Genomic DNA, 19851 nt, shown 5'->3' on the forward strand with positions numbered 1-19851 from the left:
CGATAGGGCCGGTGAATGGAGTTGAGGCAGAATATCAGCCATGATCTCATTGAATGGCGGAGCAGGCTCGAAGGGCTGAATGGCCGACTCCTGCTCCTATTTCTTATGTTCTTATGTTCTTAAGCCTTCATCTTCCACATCACCTCAAACTCTGCTTTCTCACAACTTGATTTTGTCCCTCTCCCTGGCCACTCGCTGAGGCTGAACCTGACTGTTCACAAACTTAGCTTTTGACCCCATATCCTTTCCATTACAAATACAAGTTCCTTCCACCCGCATAACATTACCCGCCTCCACTCCTAGCTCTGCCCATCTGCTGCTGAAACCCTCCGTCGTTCCTTTGTCACATTTAGACTCGATTGTTTCAATGCTCTCCTGGCCGGCCTCCTTTCCTCTGCCCTCTGTATACTTCAGCTGATTTGAAAGTCTGCTGCATGTAGCCTCTCTTCTCAGATATCACTCGTGTGCTTGCTCACCTACAGTGGCTCACGGTCGTCAAATGCCTTCCATTTAAAATTCTCATCCTCCTGTTTCAATCCCTTCTTGGCCTCGCCCCTCCCTATATATTCTGAAGCGCTGCAACCCTCCCGCAACTCTGGCCTCTTGCACACCCACCCCTTCATCCTACCATTAGTGGCCGAGTGTCCAGCTGCCTTAGGTCCCAGGCTCTGTAATTCATTCGTTATAATCCTCCCCCTCTCCAACTTTACCTCCTCCTTAAAACTCTAGCTTTTACTCAGCCTACTACCATTTACTTCTTAGACTTTGTATTAATTCCTGGGAGATGGGCGTCACTAGCAAGGCCAGCCTTTATTGTCCATTTGTGGTTGCCCATGAGAAGGTGGTGCTGAGCAGCTTTCTTCAACCGCTGCAGTCCGTGTGGTGAAGGTGCTCCCACAATGCTGTTAGGTAGGGAGTTACAGCATTTTGACCTGGAGACGATGAAGGAACGGCGATAAATGTCCAAGTCAGGATCCTGCAGAACTTGGAGCTGGTGGTGTTCCATGCACCTGTTGCCCTTGTGGTGGTAGCGGCCTCGGGTTTGGGAGGTGCTGCTGAAGAAGCCTTGGCGAGTTGGTGCAGTGCATCTTGTAGATGGTACACACTGCAGCCACGGTACCCCAGTGGTGGATGTTTAAGCTGGTAGATGGGCTGTCTATCAAGCGTATTTCTTTGTCCTGGATTGTGTGGAGCTTCTTGTTGCAGCTTCCCTCATCCAGACAAGTGGAGAGTTTTCCATCACAGGCCTCAGTTTTGCCTTGCAGGTGGTAGAGAGGCATCTGCGGGACTAGGAGGTGTGCCACTCACCACAGAATACCCAAACTCTGACCTTCTTGATTAACCACGGCGCTTATGTTGCTGGACAATGATAATGCCATTCAGTACCAAAGGAGATAGTTGTATGCTCTTGTTGTATATGGTCTTTGCCTGGCACATGTGTGGCGCGAATGTCACTTGTCAGTTGTTCATTTAGTGGTGATTAAGGGCCTTAAAGACCAGTCCCACCTATTGGATGCGGGTCGGATTCGGGACCATCAGACACGCCTGAGTAAAAATGGCTCGGAGTCGAGAACCAGGCGGGGGGGCTCCCGCCCGCGGTTTTGCGCTTTTAACCCCCCGCACATCTCCAAGCCCGCCTCCACGGCTCAGTTAAAATCGACCCCATAGAGTCATACGGCACAGAAGGAGGTCATTTGGCCAATCGAATCTGTGCTGGCTCTCTGTAGAGCAATCCATTCAGTCCCGTTCCCCAGCTCTATCCCCGAAGCCCTGCAAGTTTATTTCCCTCAAGTGCCTATCCAGTCTCCCCTTGAAAACATTGAGTGTCTCCGCTTCCTCCACTTCCATCAGCAGTGAATTCCAGGTCATTACCACTCGCTGCGTAAAAAAGTTTTTCCTCACATCCCCCTGTATCTCTTGCCCAAAATCTTAAATCTGTGTCCCCTAGTCCTTGTACCATCAACTAGTGGGAACAGCCTTTCCCCGTCTAGCCTATCCAAACTCGTCATAATCTTGTACAACTCTATCAAATCATCCCTCAACCTCCTTTGCTCTAATGGAAACAAATCCAGCTTCTCCAACCTGTCCTTGTAGCTAAGACTCCCTCATCCCCAGAACCATTCTGGTAAATTTCCTCTGCATCACCTCAAGTGCCTTCACATCCTTCCTAAAGTGTGGTGACCAGAACTGGACGCAATACTCCAGTTGTGGCCTAACCAGAGCTTTATAAATGTTCAGCATAACTTCTCTACTTTTGTACTCAATACCCCTATATATGAAGCCCAAGATCCCATATGCTTTGCTAACCGTTCTCTCAATATGTCCCGCCACCTTCAGGGACCTATGCACATTAACTCCCAGATCCCTCTGTCCCTGCACACTCTTTAAAACTGTGCTATTAAGTGTACACTGCCTCTCCCTGTTCCTTCTGTCAAAATGCATCACCTCACACTTCTCTGTATTAAATTCCATCTGCCACTTGTCTGTCCATTCTGCTAGCCTTTCTATGTCCTGTTGCAGTCGATTGGTATCATCCTCACAGCTTGCCACACCCCCAAGTTTGGTGTCATCAGCAAATATAGAAATTCTACTCAGTATTCCAATATCCAGGTCATTTATATATGTCAAAAAAAGCAGTGGCCCCAGTACTGACCCTTGGGGAACACCACTGGCTACCATCCTGCAGTCTGAAAAACAGCCATTTACCAAAACTCACTGTTTTCTGTCCTTAAGTCAATTCCTTATCCAAGCTGCCACAGACCCACCTATTCCATGAGCCTCAATTTTGTTAACCAGCCTTCTATGTGGTACTTTGTCAAACGCCTTCCTAAAATTCATGTAGACAACATCCATTGCATTCCTGTTCCTGGGACTAGGGACAGGGTCACTGGCAAGGCTTAGAAGCTAAGCAGAGCCAGGCCTGGTTAGTACCTGGAGGGGTGACCATCAGGGGGGAGCCCCCTCTTCCCCCCCCCCCCGGTAAGGGGTGGCTGGTGAGCAGGCCCGGGCGTTGGGCTGAAGATTGTCGGACAGGAGGAATGGTGGAAATGGAATGGCGGCGCGCACAGACGCAGCGGCTTTGCTTCTCCCAGGACGGTGCTATTTACGTTAATGTTATTTGTACTGGACTCATGGGAGCTTGCAAGATCACATTTTGTTGTTCATGTACTTGTGCATTGTACAATGACAATAAAGTTGAATTATTATTATTATTATTCATCAATCCTCCCTGTTACTTCATCAAAAAATTCAATTAGATTAGTCAAACACGATCTGCCTTTTACAAATCCGAGTTGGCTCTCCTTAATTAGCTTAAACCTCTCCAAGTGCCCGTTAATTTTTTCCTTGATTATTGTTTCTAAAACGTTACCCAAGACTGATGTTAAACTGTAGTTACTAGGATTGTCCTCACACCCTTTCTTGAACAATGGTGTCACATTTGCCACTTTCCAATCCTCAGGCACTTCCCCCGCATCTAGGGAAGATTGGAAAAATTATGGCAAGCCCTTCCGCTATCTCCTCCCCCAACTCCCTTAGCAACCTGGGATGCAAGCCATCTGGACCAGATGACTTGTCCACTCTAAGCATACCAAGCCTTTCTAGTACATCCTGCCTATCAATTTTCACCCTTCCATTGCTTCTTTCTACCTTTTCCACTTCTACCGATATTTTGTCAGCATCCATCTCCTTAGTAAACACCGACCATTACAAAGTACTCATTGAATATTCTAGCCTTGCCCTGTGCCTCTAAACATCTATCACCTTCTTTGTCTCTAATAGGCCCCATCCCGCCTCTTACTACCCACTTACTGTTTACATGCCGGTAGAAGATTTTTGAGTTCCATTTTATTTTAACCGCCATTCTACTCTCATATTCCCTCTTTGCCAATCTTATTTTCATCTTCACTTCCCCTCTCAACTAATTGTATTTGGTCTGTTCTCCCTTGAAGAATTCATCTGAAATGCATCATACATCCTCTTTTTTTGTTTCATCCTCTTCTCTATCTCCCTCATCATCCAAGGAGCCCTTGCTTTGGTTCCCTTATCCTTCCCTCTTGTTGGAATGTACCTAGCCTGTACTTGGAACATCTCCTCCTTAAAGATCACCCATTGTTCCATTACAGTTTTTCCTGTCAGTCTTTGGTTCCATTTTACCCTGGCTAGATCCTTTCACATCCCATTGAAGTTAGCCCCATTCCAACTTAGAAGTTCCACTCTAGATTGTTCCTTGCTCCTCTCTATTGCTAATCTAAATCTTATGATACGATGATCACTCGTACCCAAGTGTTCTCCCACAGACACTTGGTCGACCTGGCCAACCTCATTCCCCAGCACCAGATCCAGCAATGCCTTCTTCCTAGTTGGGCCAAGAACATACTGGTCAAGGAAATTCTCCTGAACACATTTCAGAAATTCCTCCCCCTCCTTTCCCTATACCCTAGCATTATCCCAATTGATATTTGGGTAATTAAAGTCCCCCAATATCACCACTCTATAGCTCTTGCATATCTCTGCGATTTCCCTGCAGATTTGCTCATCTACCTCCCTCTCACTATTTGGAGGCCTGTAGAATACCCCCAATAGCGTGATCATACCCTTTTTGCTCCTCAACTCTAACCAAATGGATTCTGTCCTTGTCCCTTCAAGAACACTACAATGTCTTCCTTAATCAGCACAGCCACCCCACCTCCCTTTTTTCCTTCCCTATCTTTTCTGAACACCTTGTACCCTTGAATATTAAGGGCAGGATTTTCATTGGGCCATGGAGGCGGGATTGGAGGTGTATGGGGGGTTAGAATCCTGAAATTGGGGGGCACAAACCCTTCCCGCTCCCAACCTGCCTCCATGCCAGTTTCAAAGGAGGCGGGAAGGGGATTAGTGCCAATTAACCGCCTGTTAACAGGCAGTTTTTAGCCTAATCTCTATTTTCATTGGTGAAATGTGGGATTCCCGAAGGCTCCAAAGCATGCCAAATTAGCGAGGCGGGCCGTCGGGATGAAGGGCTTGGAGGGGTCGAGATGTCCGGTGTTCAGGTGAATGATGGGTGCATGAGTGCAAAGGTAAGTGTGTTTGGTGTGTGTAAAGTGTTTAAAGAAGTTTTACTTACATGTACTTACCTTTACAGCCTTCCTTCCTTCAGGTCTCGGGAGTCCCTCATCTCACCGGCACAGAAAGCAGAATGGCCGCGATCTGTCAAAATCTGCAGCATTCAGCTTTCTGTTCTGGAGAGATCTCTAAATCATCCTGAGAGGAAGGAATTAACCTGGAGTACAGATTGTCAGTGTTTGACAGCTTCAAAGAGCTGTGAAACACTGATATTTCATCTGTCAAAAGGTCTTGACAGATGAAATATCAGTCTGTGACATCAGCTGTTGCCGGGTGGCCCTTAATTGGCCTGGGCGGGCTCAACAAGGTCAATCAAGTCAAAATCGCATGGGTTGGCTAGAACTCGATGGAGGTGGGACTACAACCCCGAAAGATGTAGTCCCGCCTCCTACCCGCCTCCTCAATGAAAATCCATCCCTAAGTGTCCAGTCCTCAACATTTTTAAGCCACATTTCCGTTATTGCCACATCATATTGCCACATGGCTAATTGTACTTGTAGCTCACCAAACTTATTCACCACACTTTGTGTGTTTACGTACATGCATTCTAAACCCTTTTTTGAATTATTCGTAGTCTTTCTTAGTCTGCTCCTATTAAATATGTTAATATTTCCGCTTCTAGTACTACTTTCTTCTCTAGTACTATCCAAAACACTCAATTTTTTATGCACATTATTCCTCTTTTCTACCCCTATATGCTGGTGCCTATCCCTCTGCCAAGCTAGTTTAAACCCTCCCCAAGAGCACTAGCAAACCTCTCCACGAGAATATTGGTCCCGGCTCTGTTGAGGCGTTACCCGTCCGGCTTGTACAGGTTCCACCTTCCCCAGAAATGATCCCAATGCCTCAGGAATCTAAAACCCTCCCTCCTGCACCATCTCTCCAGCCACACATTCATCTGTTCTATCCTGCTATTCCTGTACTCACTAGCACGTGGCACTGGGAGTAATCCGGAGATTACTACCTTTGAGGTCCTGCTTTTTAATCTCTCTCCTAGCTTCCTAAACTATGCCTGCAGGACCTCATCCCTCTTTCTGCCTATGTTGTTGGTACCAATATGGACAACGACCTCTGGCTGTTCACATTCCCCCCTCAGAGTGTCCTGCAGCCGCTCAGTGACATCCTTGACCCTGGCACCTGGGAGGCAACATACCATCCTGGAGTCATGTCTGCGGCTGCAGAAATGCCTGTCTGCTCCCCTAACTATCGAATCCCCGACCACTATTGCTCTTCCCTCTTTTTCCTCCCGCCCTGTGCAGCTGAGCCACCCATTGTGCCGTGGACATGACTCTGGCTGCACTCCCCAGAGGAAGAATCACCCTCACCAGTACTCAGAACAGAATACTGGTTGGAGAGCGTGATGCACTCCGGGGACTCCTGCACTTCCTGCTTAGTCCTCTTCTGTCTGGTGGTCACCCACTCCTTCTCTGCCTGCATACTCTTAATCGCAGTGTTAAATATATACCTGCGGCAGGCAGTTCTTAAATATTGGAGATATGTAAACAAATCAGAAATGAGGTTGCAGTACATATTAGGAAAACTGTTTCTCCTGTTCTGCCTGTGACTCGCTAAGAGATTAGCGTGCAAAGTTAAAGCACATGGGATTGGGGGTAAGGTACTGACTTGGATAGAGAACTGGTTGGCAGACAGGAAGCAAAGAGTTGGAATAAATGGGTCTTTTTCCGAGTGGCAGGCAGTGACTAGTGGGGTACCGCAGGGATCAGTGCTAGGACCCCAGCTATTCACAATATATATTAATGATCTAGATGAGGGAACTAGATATAATATCTCCAAGTTTGCAGACGGCACAAAGCTGGGTGGGCGTGTGTGCTGTGAGGAGGATGCAGAGAAACTCCAGTATGATTTGGACAGGTAGGGTGATTGGCCAGATGCATGGCAAATGCAGTATAATGTGGATAAATGCGAGGTTATCCACTTTGGTGGCAAAAACAGGAAGTCAGATTATTATCTGAATGGCAATAGATTGGGAAAAGGGGAAGTGCAACGAGACCTGGGTGTCCTTGTGCACCAGGCGCTGAGGTTAAGCATGCAGGTGCAGCAGGCGGTTAAGAAGGCAAATGGTATGTTGGCCTTCATAGCGAGAGGGTTCGAGTACAGGAGCAAGGATGTCTTGCTGCAGTTGTACAGGGCCTTGGTGAGACCACACCTTGAGTATTGTGTGCAGTTTTGGTCACCTTATCTGAGGAAGGATGTTCTTGCCATGGAGGGAGTGCAGCGAAGATTCACCAGACTGATACCTGGGATGGCAGGAATGACGTATGAGGAGAGATTGGGTCGATTAGGCTTATATTTGTTAGAGTTTAGAAGAATGAGAGGGGATCTCATTGTAACTTATAAAATTCTAACAGGACTAGATGCAGGAAGGATGTTTCCGATGGCAGGAGAGTCCAGAACCAGGGGTTACTGATGAGGAGGAATTTCTTCACCCAGAGTGTGGTGAAACTGTGGAATTCTCTACCACAGTAGGCATTTGAGGCCAATTCATTAAATATGTTCAAGAAGGAGTTAGATATATTTCTTAAGGCTAAAGGGATCAAGTGATATGGGGAGAAAGCAGGGACAGGGTACCGATCTCATTAAATGGCGGAGCAGGCTCGAGGGGCCGAATGGCCTACTCTTGCTCCTATCTTCTATGTTTCTATGTCTCCTGTTCTGCCATTCTATCATTGATAGACTGCTATTATGAATCATCTGTAGCTGTAATTTAAAAAAAAACTGATGAAGAAAAATGTCTCCATTTCCTTTCTGTCATCCTAATTTAAACGAAATAAAGAAGCAAAAATTTGTACTTGACCCAATGATGACAACATTGAATTCTTGGCTGCTAACCATTACATATATTATGGTATAAAAACAGAAAATGCTGGAAATACTCAGCAGGTCAGGCAGCATCTGCGGAGAGAGAAACAGAATGAACATTTCAGGTTTGGTGTTCAAACACTCAAGACAAGTAAAAATGTGACACAAGCAATATATTCAACAACAGTTTCAGTGACTGGAAAATTGACATCTCTGTGTTTCTCACTCCAGTTTGACTACTTCATAAACTTTGCTTTTCTCCTTTGAATCACTTTGTTTATCAATTGCAAGATTCAACACGATAACCTGCTTTGCAAACTGTTTCCTAGAATTACATGTTAATGATGTGTTGACAAGCCCTTTTTGATTTTGTTTTGCTTCCACTGATGTGGAAACATTGCAAGCTTTGGCTTGATGCCACTTCTAATGACACAATATTATTTAGGGTATCGCCCTCTACTGAGAAGTAGCACTCTCGCTTCTGAGTGGGTCCAAGGTCTACTCATTGTGACCACATAATCTAGGCTGACACTTCAGTGCAGTACTGAGGCAGCGTTGAAATGTTGGTGGCTCCATCTTTCAGAGGAGATGATAAAGCGAGGTGGACATAAACAACCCTATGGCACTTGAAGAAGTGCAGGGAATTTCTCCTGGTGTCCTGGCCAACTTTTCTCCCTCAATCAACACCATCAAAAACAAGAGGCAGCAGTGAAGTGAGTCCAATTGAGGAATAAGCACTGGATGGGGGGAGTCACAACGAAAAGTCCAACAGCCAGCCGAGGAGTGAAGCCTGGTTCAGGAGTTGGAAGAGGGGCAGAGGTTGATCCAGGAGCAGATGGGAGATTGGGGGATAATCTTGCAGCAAAACATTGGCTAGGAGTCAGCAGAGTTTGATCCCAGGAGATTAGGATATTTTAAGGTGCACTTATAGGAAATGTTGTAAGACTATTGTCTAAAATGACCCTAAAGTTATTTCACATTGGTGGCAGTGAGTTGTCACACATTCTAAGGAAAGCTAGTTATGCTATTAGAATCCTGCGGGTTTAAATTGGATAACTATTGAAAAAGGGCGCAGGGATCGTGATGCGTAATTAACCCCCGCCCATTGTTTGTGCTGCAGGTAGGATGCTAACTTCATGCTGCCTGCTCAGTTTCATGATTTCTGTGTGCAGCCAGCACTCCCCGCACTGTTTGTTGGCTGCACGCATCAGCAGGTGGCCCAATATCATTCGTGCCTAGTGTTGTGTATGAACCTTTAAGGGAATAACTGGTCTCAGACTGCAGTACCGGCAGTGACCACCCCTGTATAAAAGGCGCTAGCAGCCTTCTGTAGTTTCAGTTTCCCGATTGTCTCCATTCAGTAAAGACTTGTTATAATCAACTCCTGTTGTCCGTGTCTCAATTATACACGGACATAATACCTAGCACTACTTAAATCTAGCCTGCACCTCTTAAAGGGGAGGTGCATTGTGGCTGCCGGTGATACTGAGATCATTCTGAATATTATGTTGGGGAAGAATCAATATTGGCTGACCATGGCAGAGAGCGTGCACAAATGTTTTCAGACGCTGCACTGGAGGTCTTGGAGGAAGAGGTGGAAAGAAGGAGAGAAGTCCTGTATTCTCAGGAGGGCTGGAAGCCCTTCAGACACATGCTCAGAAGGCAGTGGCAAGAGATAGCTGTGGAGGTCAATGTGAGAATGTAGCCCCAAGGACCTGGATGCAGTGCAGGAAGAAGTTTAATGATCTTACACGAGTTGTCAAGGTCAGAGTGCATCTTCAAATGGCAAATCCTACCAAATGTACCACTAGCCTCATCCACTGCTCAATTCACTACACCCCCATCACTCACCTAACAACAATCTCTGCTAATCTGGACCCATACCCCACATTCATATGCTTTACCTCACCCTCACACACTTAGCACTGTTGCAGCCTCATACCCACATTTCAAAGCTTGCACACACTGGCAGCTATTTAACCATGACAGCCACATCACCCAAACATATTGTGCGATACTCACTGACACACTTCCCTCTTTCTTGCAGGAGAAGGTGGTGCACAGCAGGAGGTAGCAGGAATTAACGGGAGAGGGAGCGGCGTGCCTACATGTTTTAACCCCCATGGCAGAGACAGTGCTAGCCATTATGGGAAGGGCCATTGCTGAGGCCATGGCTACCGGCGGGGCTGAAGTGATTGAAGATGTGGGTATCCACATTCTTAATCCGCATTTCTCATCCCATTTCTCCCTCATCTCTCAATCTCTTCTGACTTACAAATTGCAGATGGTGTAAGCACGCATTTCTTACTTTTTCCTCTCCCCTCACCACAACCCAACCCTTGTTCCTTTTTCATTTCAGATACTCTAGAACTGGAAGCTTCCCAGGTAGTGGAGGAGGAGCAAGAAGAAAGTGAAGATGAAGGGACACCATCACTCGATTTCACACTCGCAGGCACCAGCTCAGATACTGACACTATGTGTAATTTAGAGGATAACATAGAGGTGGGATCTGCATGTGGTGAGACACTGGGCACAAGTGCACTGGAGCCCAGGCTGGGGGAAAGGATAACACAGATGCCAGCTCGCCAGAGGGTGTGGTCGCACACTAGTTCTGCTGTAGAGGACTCCAATGATGACTTTGATGGGCCAGGCTACAGAAGAAGGCTGATAGGTGTACACACCCAAATGCTTGGTGCATTGGGAAGCCTGCTGGAAAGCCAGCATTCAATATCAAGGAGCATGGAGGAGTCCAGCACCAACTTGGCACAGGAATTTGCACAGAGCTTGAGGCCCATCCTTTCTAACATGGAATGGATGGCCACCGCCATCAACACACCTTTGGAGCCAACCATGATGCATCGTCTGATGGCCGATGTCTCAGCTTCCACTGCAGCACCAGCAGCAGCCACCCAATGTCTGAGTACTGCTCTGGAAGCTCAGACTGCTGTCATGCAATCCCAGCTTGCTGGCATGAAAGCTCAGAGTGCTGCCATCATGGCTACGGATACCAGTGTGCAAAGTGGCTTCCAGGGCGTCACAGCACTCCAGCAATCTGTTTTCCGACAGAATACTAGGATTGTTGAGGTGCCGCCCCGGGAGAGTGACAGTGACTCCATCGAGTACGAACCTGCTGTCCTCTCTCAGGATGACAGCATTTGAGCTCCCATCCCTGCCACTCTGCCAGTGTCCTTGCTATTGCCTGTCAGCCATCCAGCCCAGACTGCTGCAGCCCATGCCGAGATGGTGCAGTCTGCAGTCGGGCCTTCTAGGCCCAGAGTAGCTAAAGGCCGTCCTTCAAGACCATCTGTAGTCTTTGTGATGAAATATTCCATTCATCACTGCCTGTGACTGTGGTTGGTTTCAGGTTTCCCCTCACCATTGTATTGCCTGTGACTGTGGTTGGTTTCAGGTTTCTCCTCACCATTGTATTGTATATTGGAATGTATGGAATGTGTTGTGTGTAGGGCTCCGCCCATACCTGGCCTCTATGTAAGCCAGCTCAGTCTGGCCTCATATCCAGTACTGCAGAGCTCCAGATGGAAGATACCTCTCTCCACTGCGTGTTATCTTCTAAGTTAATAAAAGCCTTGTTTTGTTTCGCTGACATCGAGTCTCGGGATTATTGAGGCACATCAATTTTATTAACTTATTTTTCAACACAATGGATCAACTCCTGAAACCCGAACGTTTGGATTTGGATCAGCATGCTCCGGACGCATCAGCACGCTTCGGACACTGGTTTATGTGTATGGAATTCTTCCTGGACAATTCCGCAGCCGTCAAAGACGCTACGGACGCTGCGAGTATGAAACTCGGAATTTTGCGGAATTGGGTAAGCCACCGGGTTTACCCCCTCATCCAAGACGCCGACACATACCTGGCCGCCTGCGACATCTTAAAGGCGCATTACCAGCAGCCTACGAATGAGGTGTATGCTAGGCATCTGCTCGCCACTCGCGCACAGCGACCTGGGGAATCGGTGGAGGAGTTCCTAGGCACCCTGAAAATGCTTGGCAAAGACTGCAAGTGCCGAGATGTAAAAGCCGCAGTGTACACCGACGAGCTTGTTCGCGATGCCTTTATCACAGGCCTCAGCTCCACTTACATCCGGCAAAGACTGCTGGAAAAAACGGGATTGGACCTGAAACAGGCTGCGGACACCACGCAATCCCTGGATGTGGCCCAGAGAAACTCGGACGCCTACTCTTCAGCCCGCGCCGTCCACGCCGCCACGTGTGCACCAAGGGTGCCACCATCTTGGAAGGCATCTTCCCCGCCCGGTAGCCCGACACTGTCGGGGCCCCGCTCTCCCCCCAGAAGTCCTACGACAGCCGCGACGCGTCGGGGACCCAACTGCTACTTCTGCGGGCAGCCAAAGCATACCAGAAACCTGTGCCCGGCGAAAGGCACCACCTGTTTTAAGTGCGGTAAGAAGGGGCACTTCGGGAAGGTGTGCAGAGGGAACCCCGCCGGAAAACCAAAACCCGCCACCGCCGTGTGTGCGCCGTGGGAGCGGCCATCTTGGACGCCATCTTGCCCGACCTGGGGTCCGCCATCTTGTGAGCAGACAGCGTGGACACCATCTTGTCTCGATCAGGGCCCTACAGTGGCATCGGTCACAGTGGACCAGACCAGGCCCCACCCGCTATCCAAATCAATGGTGGACATCGAGGTAAACAGGTGCGGGGTTAAATGTTTAATTGACAGTGGAAGCACGGAGAGTTTTATCCACCCTGAACTGGCACAACAACTCTCCCTAAAGGTGGTCCCTACTCGGGGTACCATCTCTATGGCTGATAAAACCCAGACATCGACCATTCTGGGTTACTGCACGGTACAATTGTCCGTTAACGGGACTGTATACGATAATTTTAAAGTATTAATCATGAAGAATCTATGCGCGAGCGTGATCTTGGGCCTGGATTTCCAGTGCAACCACCAAAGCATCACGCTCAAGTACGGTGGGTCCCAGCCGCCCCTCACAGTGTGCGGCCTGGCTACCCTGAAGGTAAAGCCGCCTTCGCTATTCGCGAACCTTACCCCTAACTGCCGGCCAATAGCGACCAAAAGCAGGAGGTACAGCTGGGAGGACAGGCGGTTTATCGCGACCGAGGTAGACAGGCTCCTGAAAGAGCGCATTATTGAATGCAGCAATAGCCCGTGGCACGCCCAAGTGGTGGTGGTAAGGGGTAGCGAGAAGAAACGGATGGTGATCGACTATAGCCAAACGATCAACAGGTACACCCAACTAGACGCCTACCCGCTACCCCGCATATCAGAAATGGTGAACCAAATCGCCCAATACCGGGTGTTCTCCACCATCGACCTCAAGTCAGCGTAACACCAGCTCCCTATCAGACCAGAGGACCGCCCGTACACCGCCTTCGAGGCGAACGGATGCCTCTACCAATTCCTCAGAGTCCCCTTTGGGGTGACGAATGGGGTCTCGGTCTTCCAGAGGGAGATGGATCGCATGGTCGATGACCACCACTTGTAGGCAACCTTCCCCTACCTCGACAACGTCACCATCTGCGGTCACAACCAGCAGGATCACGACTCGAACCTCGAGAGGTTCCTGAAAACCGCACAAAAACTCAACCTCACCTACAACGAGGACAAGTGCGTTTTCAACACCACGCGCCTCTGCATACTAGGCAGCGTGGTGGAGAATGGGGAAATCGGACCAGACCCCGACCGATTGCGCCCCCTACGGGAGCTGCCCCTGCCCAACACTCCCAAAGCCCTGAAAAGGTGCCTGGGGTTATTTTCTTATTATTCCCAATGGGTCCCCAACTACTCCGACAAAGCCCGCCCCCTCTTGAAAGCATCCTCTTTTCCGCTCTCTGCTGAGGCCCACGCCGCCTTCAAAAGCATTAAGCAGGATATTGAGCGGGCCACGCTACAGGCAGTGGACGAGAACACTCCATTTCAAGTGGAAAGTGATGCGTCTGACTTTGCCTTGGCGGCCACCCTCAACCAGGCGGGGCGGCCCGTAGCTTTCTTCTCGAGGACCCTCCAAGGGCCCGAGATCAGACACTCCTCCGTGGAAAAGGAGGCCCAAGCCATCGTGGAGGCAGTGCGCCACTGGCGCCACTACCTAGCCGGCAAACACTTCACCCTACTTACCGACCAGCGGTCGGTAGCGTTTATGTTCAATAATAAACAGAGGAGGAAGATCAAAAATGATAAGATTCTTAGGTGGCGGATCGAGCTCTCCACCTTCGAGTATGACATCATTTACCGGCCAGGGGCTCTTAACGAATCCCCAGATGCCCTCTCACGAGGGATGTGTGCCAGCGCCACCGGGGATCAGCTACAGACCCTCCACAACGACCTCTGCCACCCAGGGGTCACGCGGCTGTTCCATTTCATAAAGTCCCGCAACTTACCCTACTCGATTGAGGAAGTTCGGTCTCTGACCAGGAACTGCCGCACTTGCGCTGAGTGCAAGCCTCGGTTCTACCACCCTGATAGAGCCCACTTAATCAAAGCTACACGGCCCTTTGAGCGGCTCAGCTTAGATTTCAAGGGCCCCCTCCCGTCCGTCGACCGCAATGTTTACTTCCTGAACATTGTGGACGAATACTCCCGGTTCCCATTCGCCTTCCCCTGCCCAGACATGACCAGCGCCACGGTCATTAAATGCCTCAACAGCCTGTTCTGCCTGTTCGGTATGCCGAGCTACATCCACACGGATAGGGGGGCGTCCTTCATGAGTGAAGAGCTACGCCAGTACATGCTGTCCAGGGGTATCGCCACGAGCCGTACCACCAGCTACAACCCCCAGGGTAACGGTCAAGTGGAGCGAGAGAACGGGACAGTATGGAAAGCAGTCACTCTAGCTCTAAGGACCAAGGGCCTCCCTATCTCCCGCTGGCAGGAAGTCCTCTCAGATGTGCTCCATTCGATACGGTCGCTATTGTATACTGCCACTAATGCCACGCCTCATGAACGAATGTTTAGCTTTCCCTGGAAATCCACCTCAGGCGTATCCATGCCGTCATGGCTCTCCACCCCAGGTCCGGTATTCGTGCGAAGGCATGTGAGGGGCCATAAGACGGACCCTCTCGTGGAGCCAGTGCACCTACTCCACGCCAACCCCCAATACGCGTATGTCCGGCACGCCGACGGAAGGGAGGACACCGTCTCAATAAAAGACGTCGCCCCAGCCGGTAACGACAACAACCACGGCAATAGCAGCAACAACGACCACAGCAACTCTTACCTACCCACTACTCTTTCATCACCCCCGGAAGAACATCGACCAACGGCACCCCCACCAACTACCCCTTCAACAACCCTGGCGGCACCCCCGGCAGAGACCCAGGAGGCCACCGGGGACACCCAGCCGACACCCGCGACACCACAACAGCCACGTCGGTCGCAGAGGACTACCAAACCCCCGAACAGACTAAATCTATAGAAGGGGTGAATGTGATGAAATATTCCATTCATCACTGCCTGTGACTGTGGTTGGTTTCAGGTTTCCCCTCACCATTGTATTGCCTGTGACTGTGGTTGGTTTCAGGTTTCTCCTCACCATTGTATTGTATATTGGAATGTATGGAATGTGTTGTGTGTAGGGCTCCGCCCATACCTGGCCTCTATGTAAGCCAGCTCAGTCTGGCCTCATATCCAGTACTGCAGAGCTCCAGATGGAAGATACCTCTCTCCACTGCGTGTTATCTTCTAAGTTAATAAAAGCCTTGTTTTGTTTCGCTGACATCGAGTCTCGGGATTATTGAGGCACATCAGTCTTCTCCACTGAAAGTCAGCAACCTTCCACCAGCCATGCTATAGCCACTGGTGAAGGGCCTTGTAGGAGCACTAGGACAGTCAAAGGCGCATGGAAGAGGCACTACGGGAATGCACAAGGTTGATTAGTTTATTTTTATATGCACTATGGCATGATTTAATTTATAAATTTGGATTGGAATGTGTATTTTGTGTTGGCTTTTATTTTTGCATTGTGGGAAAGAGGGCAATGTTTTGGCCAGTGACAGAGGAAATGTAAGGAGTGTGGGACTGTTGGTGAATGGGGAATTGAGGTTGATACTGATATCACTCATGAATTATTTGTTCACATAGAGCCCGGGCAGAAAGGGGCTGTCTAGGTTGCAGCCTCCCTCCCCCTCCTTCCTCTTCTAGCAGCTTGTCCTGCTCTGCGTGGCCTCTGCTCATTTTCCCAGTCATGCTCGATGCCAAGAGGAAGGTCTACTAGGCCACCCATGTCTGGAAGCAACTGGTTTGTGCACAAGCCTTTAAGTCACCAAAAAGTATTTCAGCACCAGCCAGCCCACTCCCTGTAGACTATTGAAACTTTTAACAAGTATGGAAAAGCACCAAAAACATGTAGAATTGCAGCAACAGCCAGAGGAAATAATCCGGCAACTAACCTGCAAGTAGTTCATGAACCCTTTAAATAACGCTGGTGTGGGGGGGTGTCCTTCATGCCGTTTAACATTGTGTTCAGCTGTGCAAGGTTAAGAAAAGGCTGGAGTGTCATGATCTGTCTGCTCTGCATGCTCTCGCCGGTCGTTAGGCGCGCACGCACAAACCCGTTTACAAATGTGGCGTCTGCCACAAGTGTGCATGTGCATCGCGGACGCCATTTTGGTACTTTAAGAGGCCACGTAGCGCCCAAAAAATGGGCGCCACAGAGCCAAATTTCACCCCCCTGGAATCATCGAATGACACAGCCCAGAGGAGGCCATTCGGCCCATTGTGCCTGTGCTGGCTCTTTGAAAGAGCTAAACAATTAGTTCCACTCCTCTGTTCTTTCCCCATAGGCCTGCAAATTTTCCCCCTTCAAGTATTTATCTAATTCCCTTTTGAAAGTTATTATTGAATCTGCTTCCACTGCCCTTTCAGGCAGTGTTTGCTTACTGCCTGTGATAGCATGCAGTTCATGATTACGTAACCTGTTAGATTTGGTTCAGTTACAATGTTTTAACTGGATGGATTACTACGTACAAAAACTTCTTTTATCTGTTCCTATCTTATGAGCTAGCAGATGAAATATTGAATAAGCATCATCATTCATTCGCACTCATTTGTATAACTTTACAAATGTTTTCGAAACCTGCAGAACCAGTCTCCCCTATAAGTAGACTATGTGACTAACTTTTTTTCCCATTCTTTCTACAGAATCATGTGCATCAGTATGGACATAGAGATCTTGCTGTTTTTTTTCCTAACAGTAAGTAAGGCATGTCTATTTTATATTACTATTTTTGCTGGAAAAATGTATTTTTAGGAACAATATATGAATAAATGGGATCAATGCAAAAAAATGAAAATGTCAATTGCTGTTACCTTGCGATCTTGCTTCAAGCTGACAACTACCGAGTTGGTAAAATAGATTACCATTCTATCTATTTATTTTTAACACTATTGGATCTCTCATGGCATTGCACATGGGGAGCCAAGACCAATTGTAGTCACCAAATGAAGCTGGATCAGCGAGCAGGCAGGTGTGCAGACGTAATTCAGTCCCCATTTTAAAGTTATACGTTTTTTCCTTATTTTTGTATCCCATATCCACATTTATAGTGGAACTGCCTTCGTAAACCTGCCGTGTCGAAATACCACCTATCTGTTAATGGTGCTACTTAAGCTGCTCATCTGGGCGTAGAGTGCAGTTACAGCCTGACAAGTTCAGATGGGCAGTTACCATAATAAATTTGGACATAGGAATTTATAATGGAAAACATTGAGAAGTACATGCAGACCTAAGATTTTTAATATATCAAATAGATAATATATTCATAATTTTAATCTTTTTCTGCTTTCCTAGTTCCATATTATTTTACCTCATAAAGGGGATAATCTTTTTAACCCGTTTTTAAAAAATATTTTAATTCCTGGTAACGGACAATGTTTGACAGTTTTGTGATAACATGCACTAACCAGAGGACACAGAATTAAGTTGATTGGCAAAAGAACCAGAGGCGACATGAGGAAAAACATTTTTTACAGCGAGTTGTTGTGATCTGGAATGCACTGCCTGAGAGGGTGGTGGAAGCAGATTCAATAGTAACTTTCAAAAATTAATTGGATAAATACTTGAATGGAAAAAAGTTACAGGGTGATGGGGGAAGAGCGCAGGGAGTGGATAGCTTGACCAAAGAGCCAGCACAGGCACGATGGGCCGAATGGCCTCCTTCTGTGCTGTATCATTCTATAATTCTACCCGAGATGTAACAATAAGACCAACTTATGATCTTATCTGGATATTCTGTCTTTCGCATGCGATCTCATGTGCTTCTCCAACCTTTCCAAAGGTGGAGTGAAACACTTTAGTTAAGCTGCTTTATTTTATAGATAGAAAGTGAATATACAGAGTAACAGATATAATCAAATATCACCTTGATTCATCAAATCCATTCTCAAGAACAAGAAAAATAATAAAAGCTATACCACACTATCTTTGTCAGTTGTCTCATTTAATTTTTCCTTGTTAGCCTTCTTATTCTGACTGACCCTGGGCTTCAGATGGGCGAGTTTCCCCTCACGAGGCCCTGGTTCCTCCCCAGTCCTATACTTTGTGTTCCCAGCAAGTGGGAGAGCAGGCCCTTTTACTTCTCCCTGTTCAGTGATTTGCCATTTGTCTTGTCAACAAAACTTGTGATCTCTCTTCCCTTTTTAAAAGAAAGAAAGACTTGCATTTATATCGTGCCTTTCATGACCTCAGGACGTCCAAAAGTGCTTTACAGCCAATGAAGTCAGTTGTAACGTAGGAATCGTGGCAGCCTATTTGCACACAGAAAGCTCCCACAAACAGCAATGTGATAATGTCCAGATAATCTGTTTCTTTAAGTGATGTTGATTGAGGGACATTGGCCAGGACACCGGGAGAACTCTCTTACTCTTCTTCGAATAGTGCCATGGGATCTTTTACATCCACCTGAGAGAGCGGACAGGGCCTCGGTTTAACGTCTCATCTAAAGATGGATGATATTTTAAAGAAAATGGCCCGGGATTTGCGGTCGGGGTGATGGCAAACTGGTAGCGTTTGCCATCATTCTGCCTTTGAAACTGACCGTAACTTTGAGATTTGGTGCATATTATCTAAATGGTGAGAGATTGCAGAGCTCTGAGATGCAAAGGGATCTGGGTGTCCTAGTGCATGAATCGCAAAAGGTTAGTATGCAGGTACAGCAAGTAATTAGGAAAGCTAATAGAATGTTATTGTTTATTGCGAGGGGAATTGAATACAAAAGTAGGGAGGTTATGCTTCAGTTATACAGGGCATTGGTGAGACCATATCTGGAGTACTGTGTACAGTATTGGTCTCCTTATTTAAGGAAGGATGTAAATGCGTTGGAAGCAGTTCAGAGCAGGTTTACTAGACTAATACCTGGAATGGGTAGGTTGTCTTATGAGGAAAGGTTGGACAGGCTAGACTTGTATCTGCTGGAGTTTAGAAGAGTAAGAGGTGACTTGATTGAAACATAAGATCCTGAGGGGTCTTGACAGGGTGGATGTGGAGAGGATGTTTCCTTTTGTGGGAGAATCTAGAACTAGGGGTCACTGTTTAAAAATAAGGGGTTGCCCATTTAAGACAGAGATGAGGAGAAATTTTTTCTCACAGAGGGTCGTGAGTCTTTGGAACTCTCTTCCTCAGAAGGTGATGGAAGCAGAGTCTTTGAATATTTTTAAGGCAGAGGTAGATAAATTCTTGATGAGCAAGGGGGTGAAGGGTTATTGGGGGTAGGTGGGAATGTGGAATAATCAGATCAGCCATGATCTTATTGAATGGCGGAGCAGGCTCGAGGAGTCGAGTGGCCTACTCCTGCTCCTAATTCGTATGTTCTTATGCGCACGCACATGCAGAAATCCTGAAGTTGCGGTCTGACATTCACAGCTCTGATATAGGCTGCACTGTGCCCCTCCCACCATCCCCCCACCTCCCATCCCCACAGA

The 19851-nt window shown here is 47.8% G+C and overlaps 1 protein-coding gene and 1 pseudogene across 1 annotated transcript in view; both read left to right on the forward strand.

The window, feature by feature from the left end:
- Positions 1 to 10048: 10048 nt before the first annotated feature.
- Positions 10049 to 17133, forward strand: LOC147108640 (uncharacterized; annotated as a pseudogene).
- A 91-nt stretch (positions 17134 to 17224) lies between these two features.
- The window catches only part of LOC147108641 (cadherin-like protein 26), a 100813-nt gene continuing 98186 nt past the window's right edge, over positions 17225 to 19851 (forward strand). Inside the window, exon 1 of the mRNA XM_086004289.1 lies at positions 17225 to 17278. Coding sequence (XP_085860415.1) covers positions 17225 to 17278 — 54 coding nt within the window. The remainder of the gene's footprint in view (positions 17279 to 19851) is intronic.

This window comes from Somniosus microcephalus, chromosome 13 (assembly GCF_052327205.1).
Source record: "Somniosus microcephalus isolate GS21.2 chromosome 13, FLI_Smic_1.0, whole genome shotgun sequence".
Classification (NCBI taxonomy): domain Eukaryota; kingdom Metazoa; phylum Chordata; class Chondrichthyes; order Squaliformes; family Somniosidae; genus Somniosus; species Somniosus microcephalus.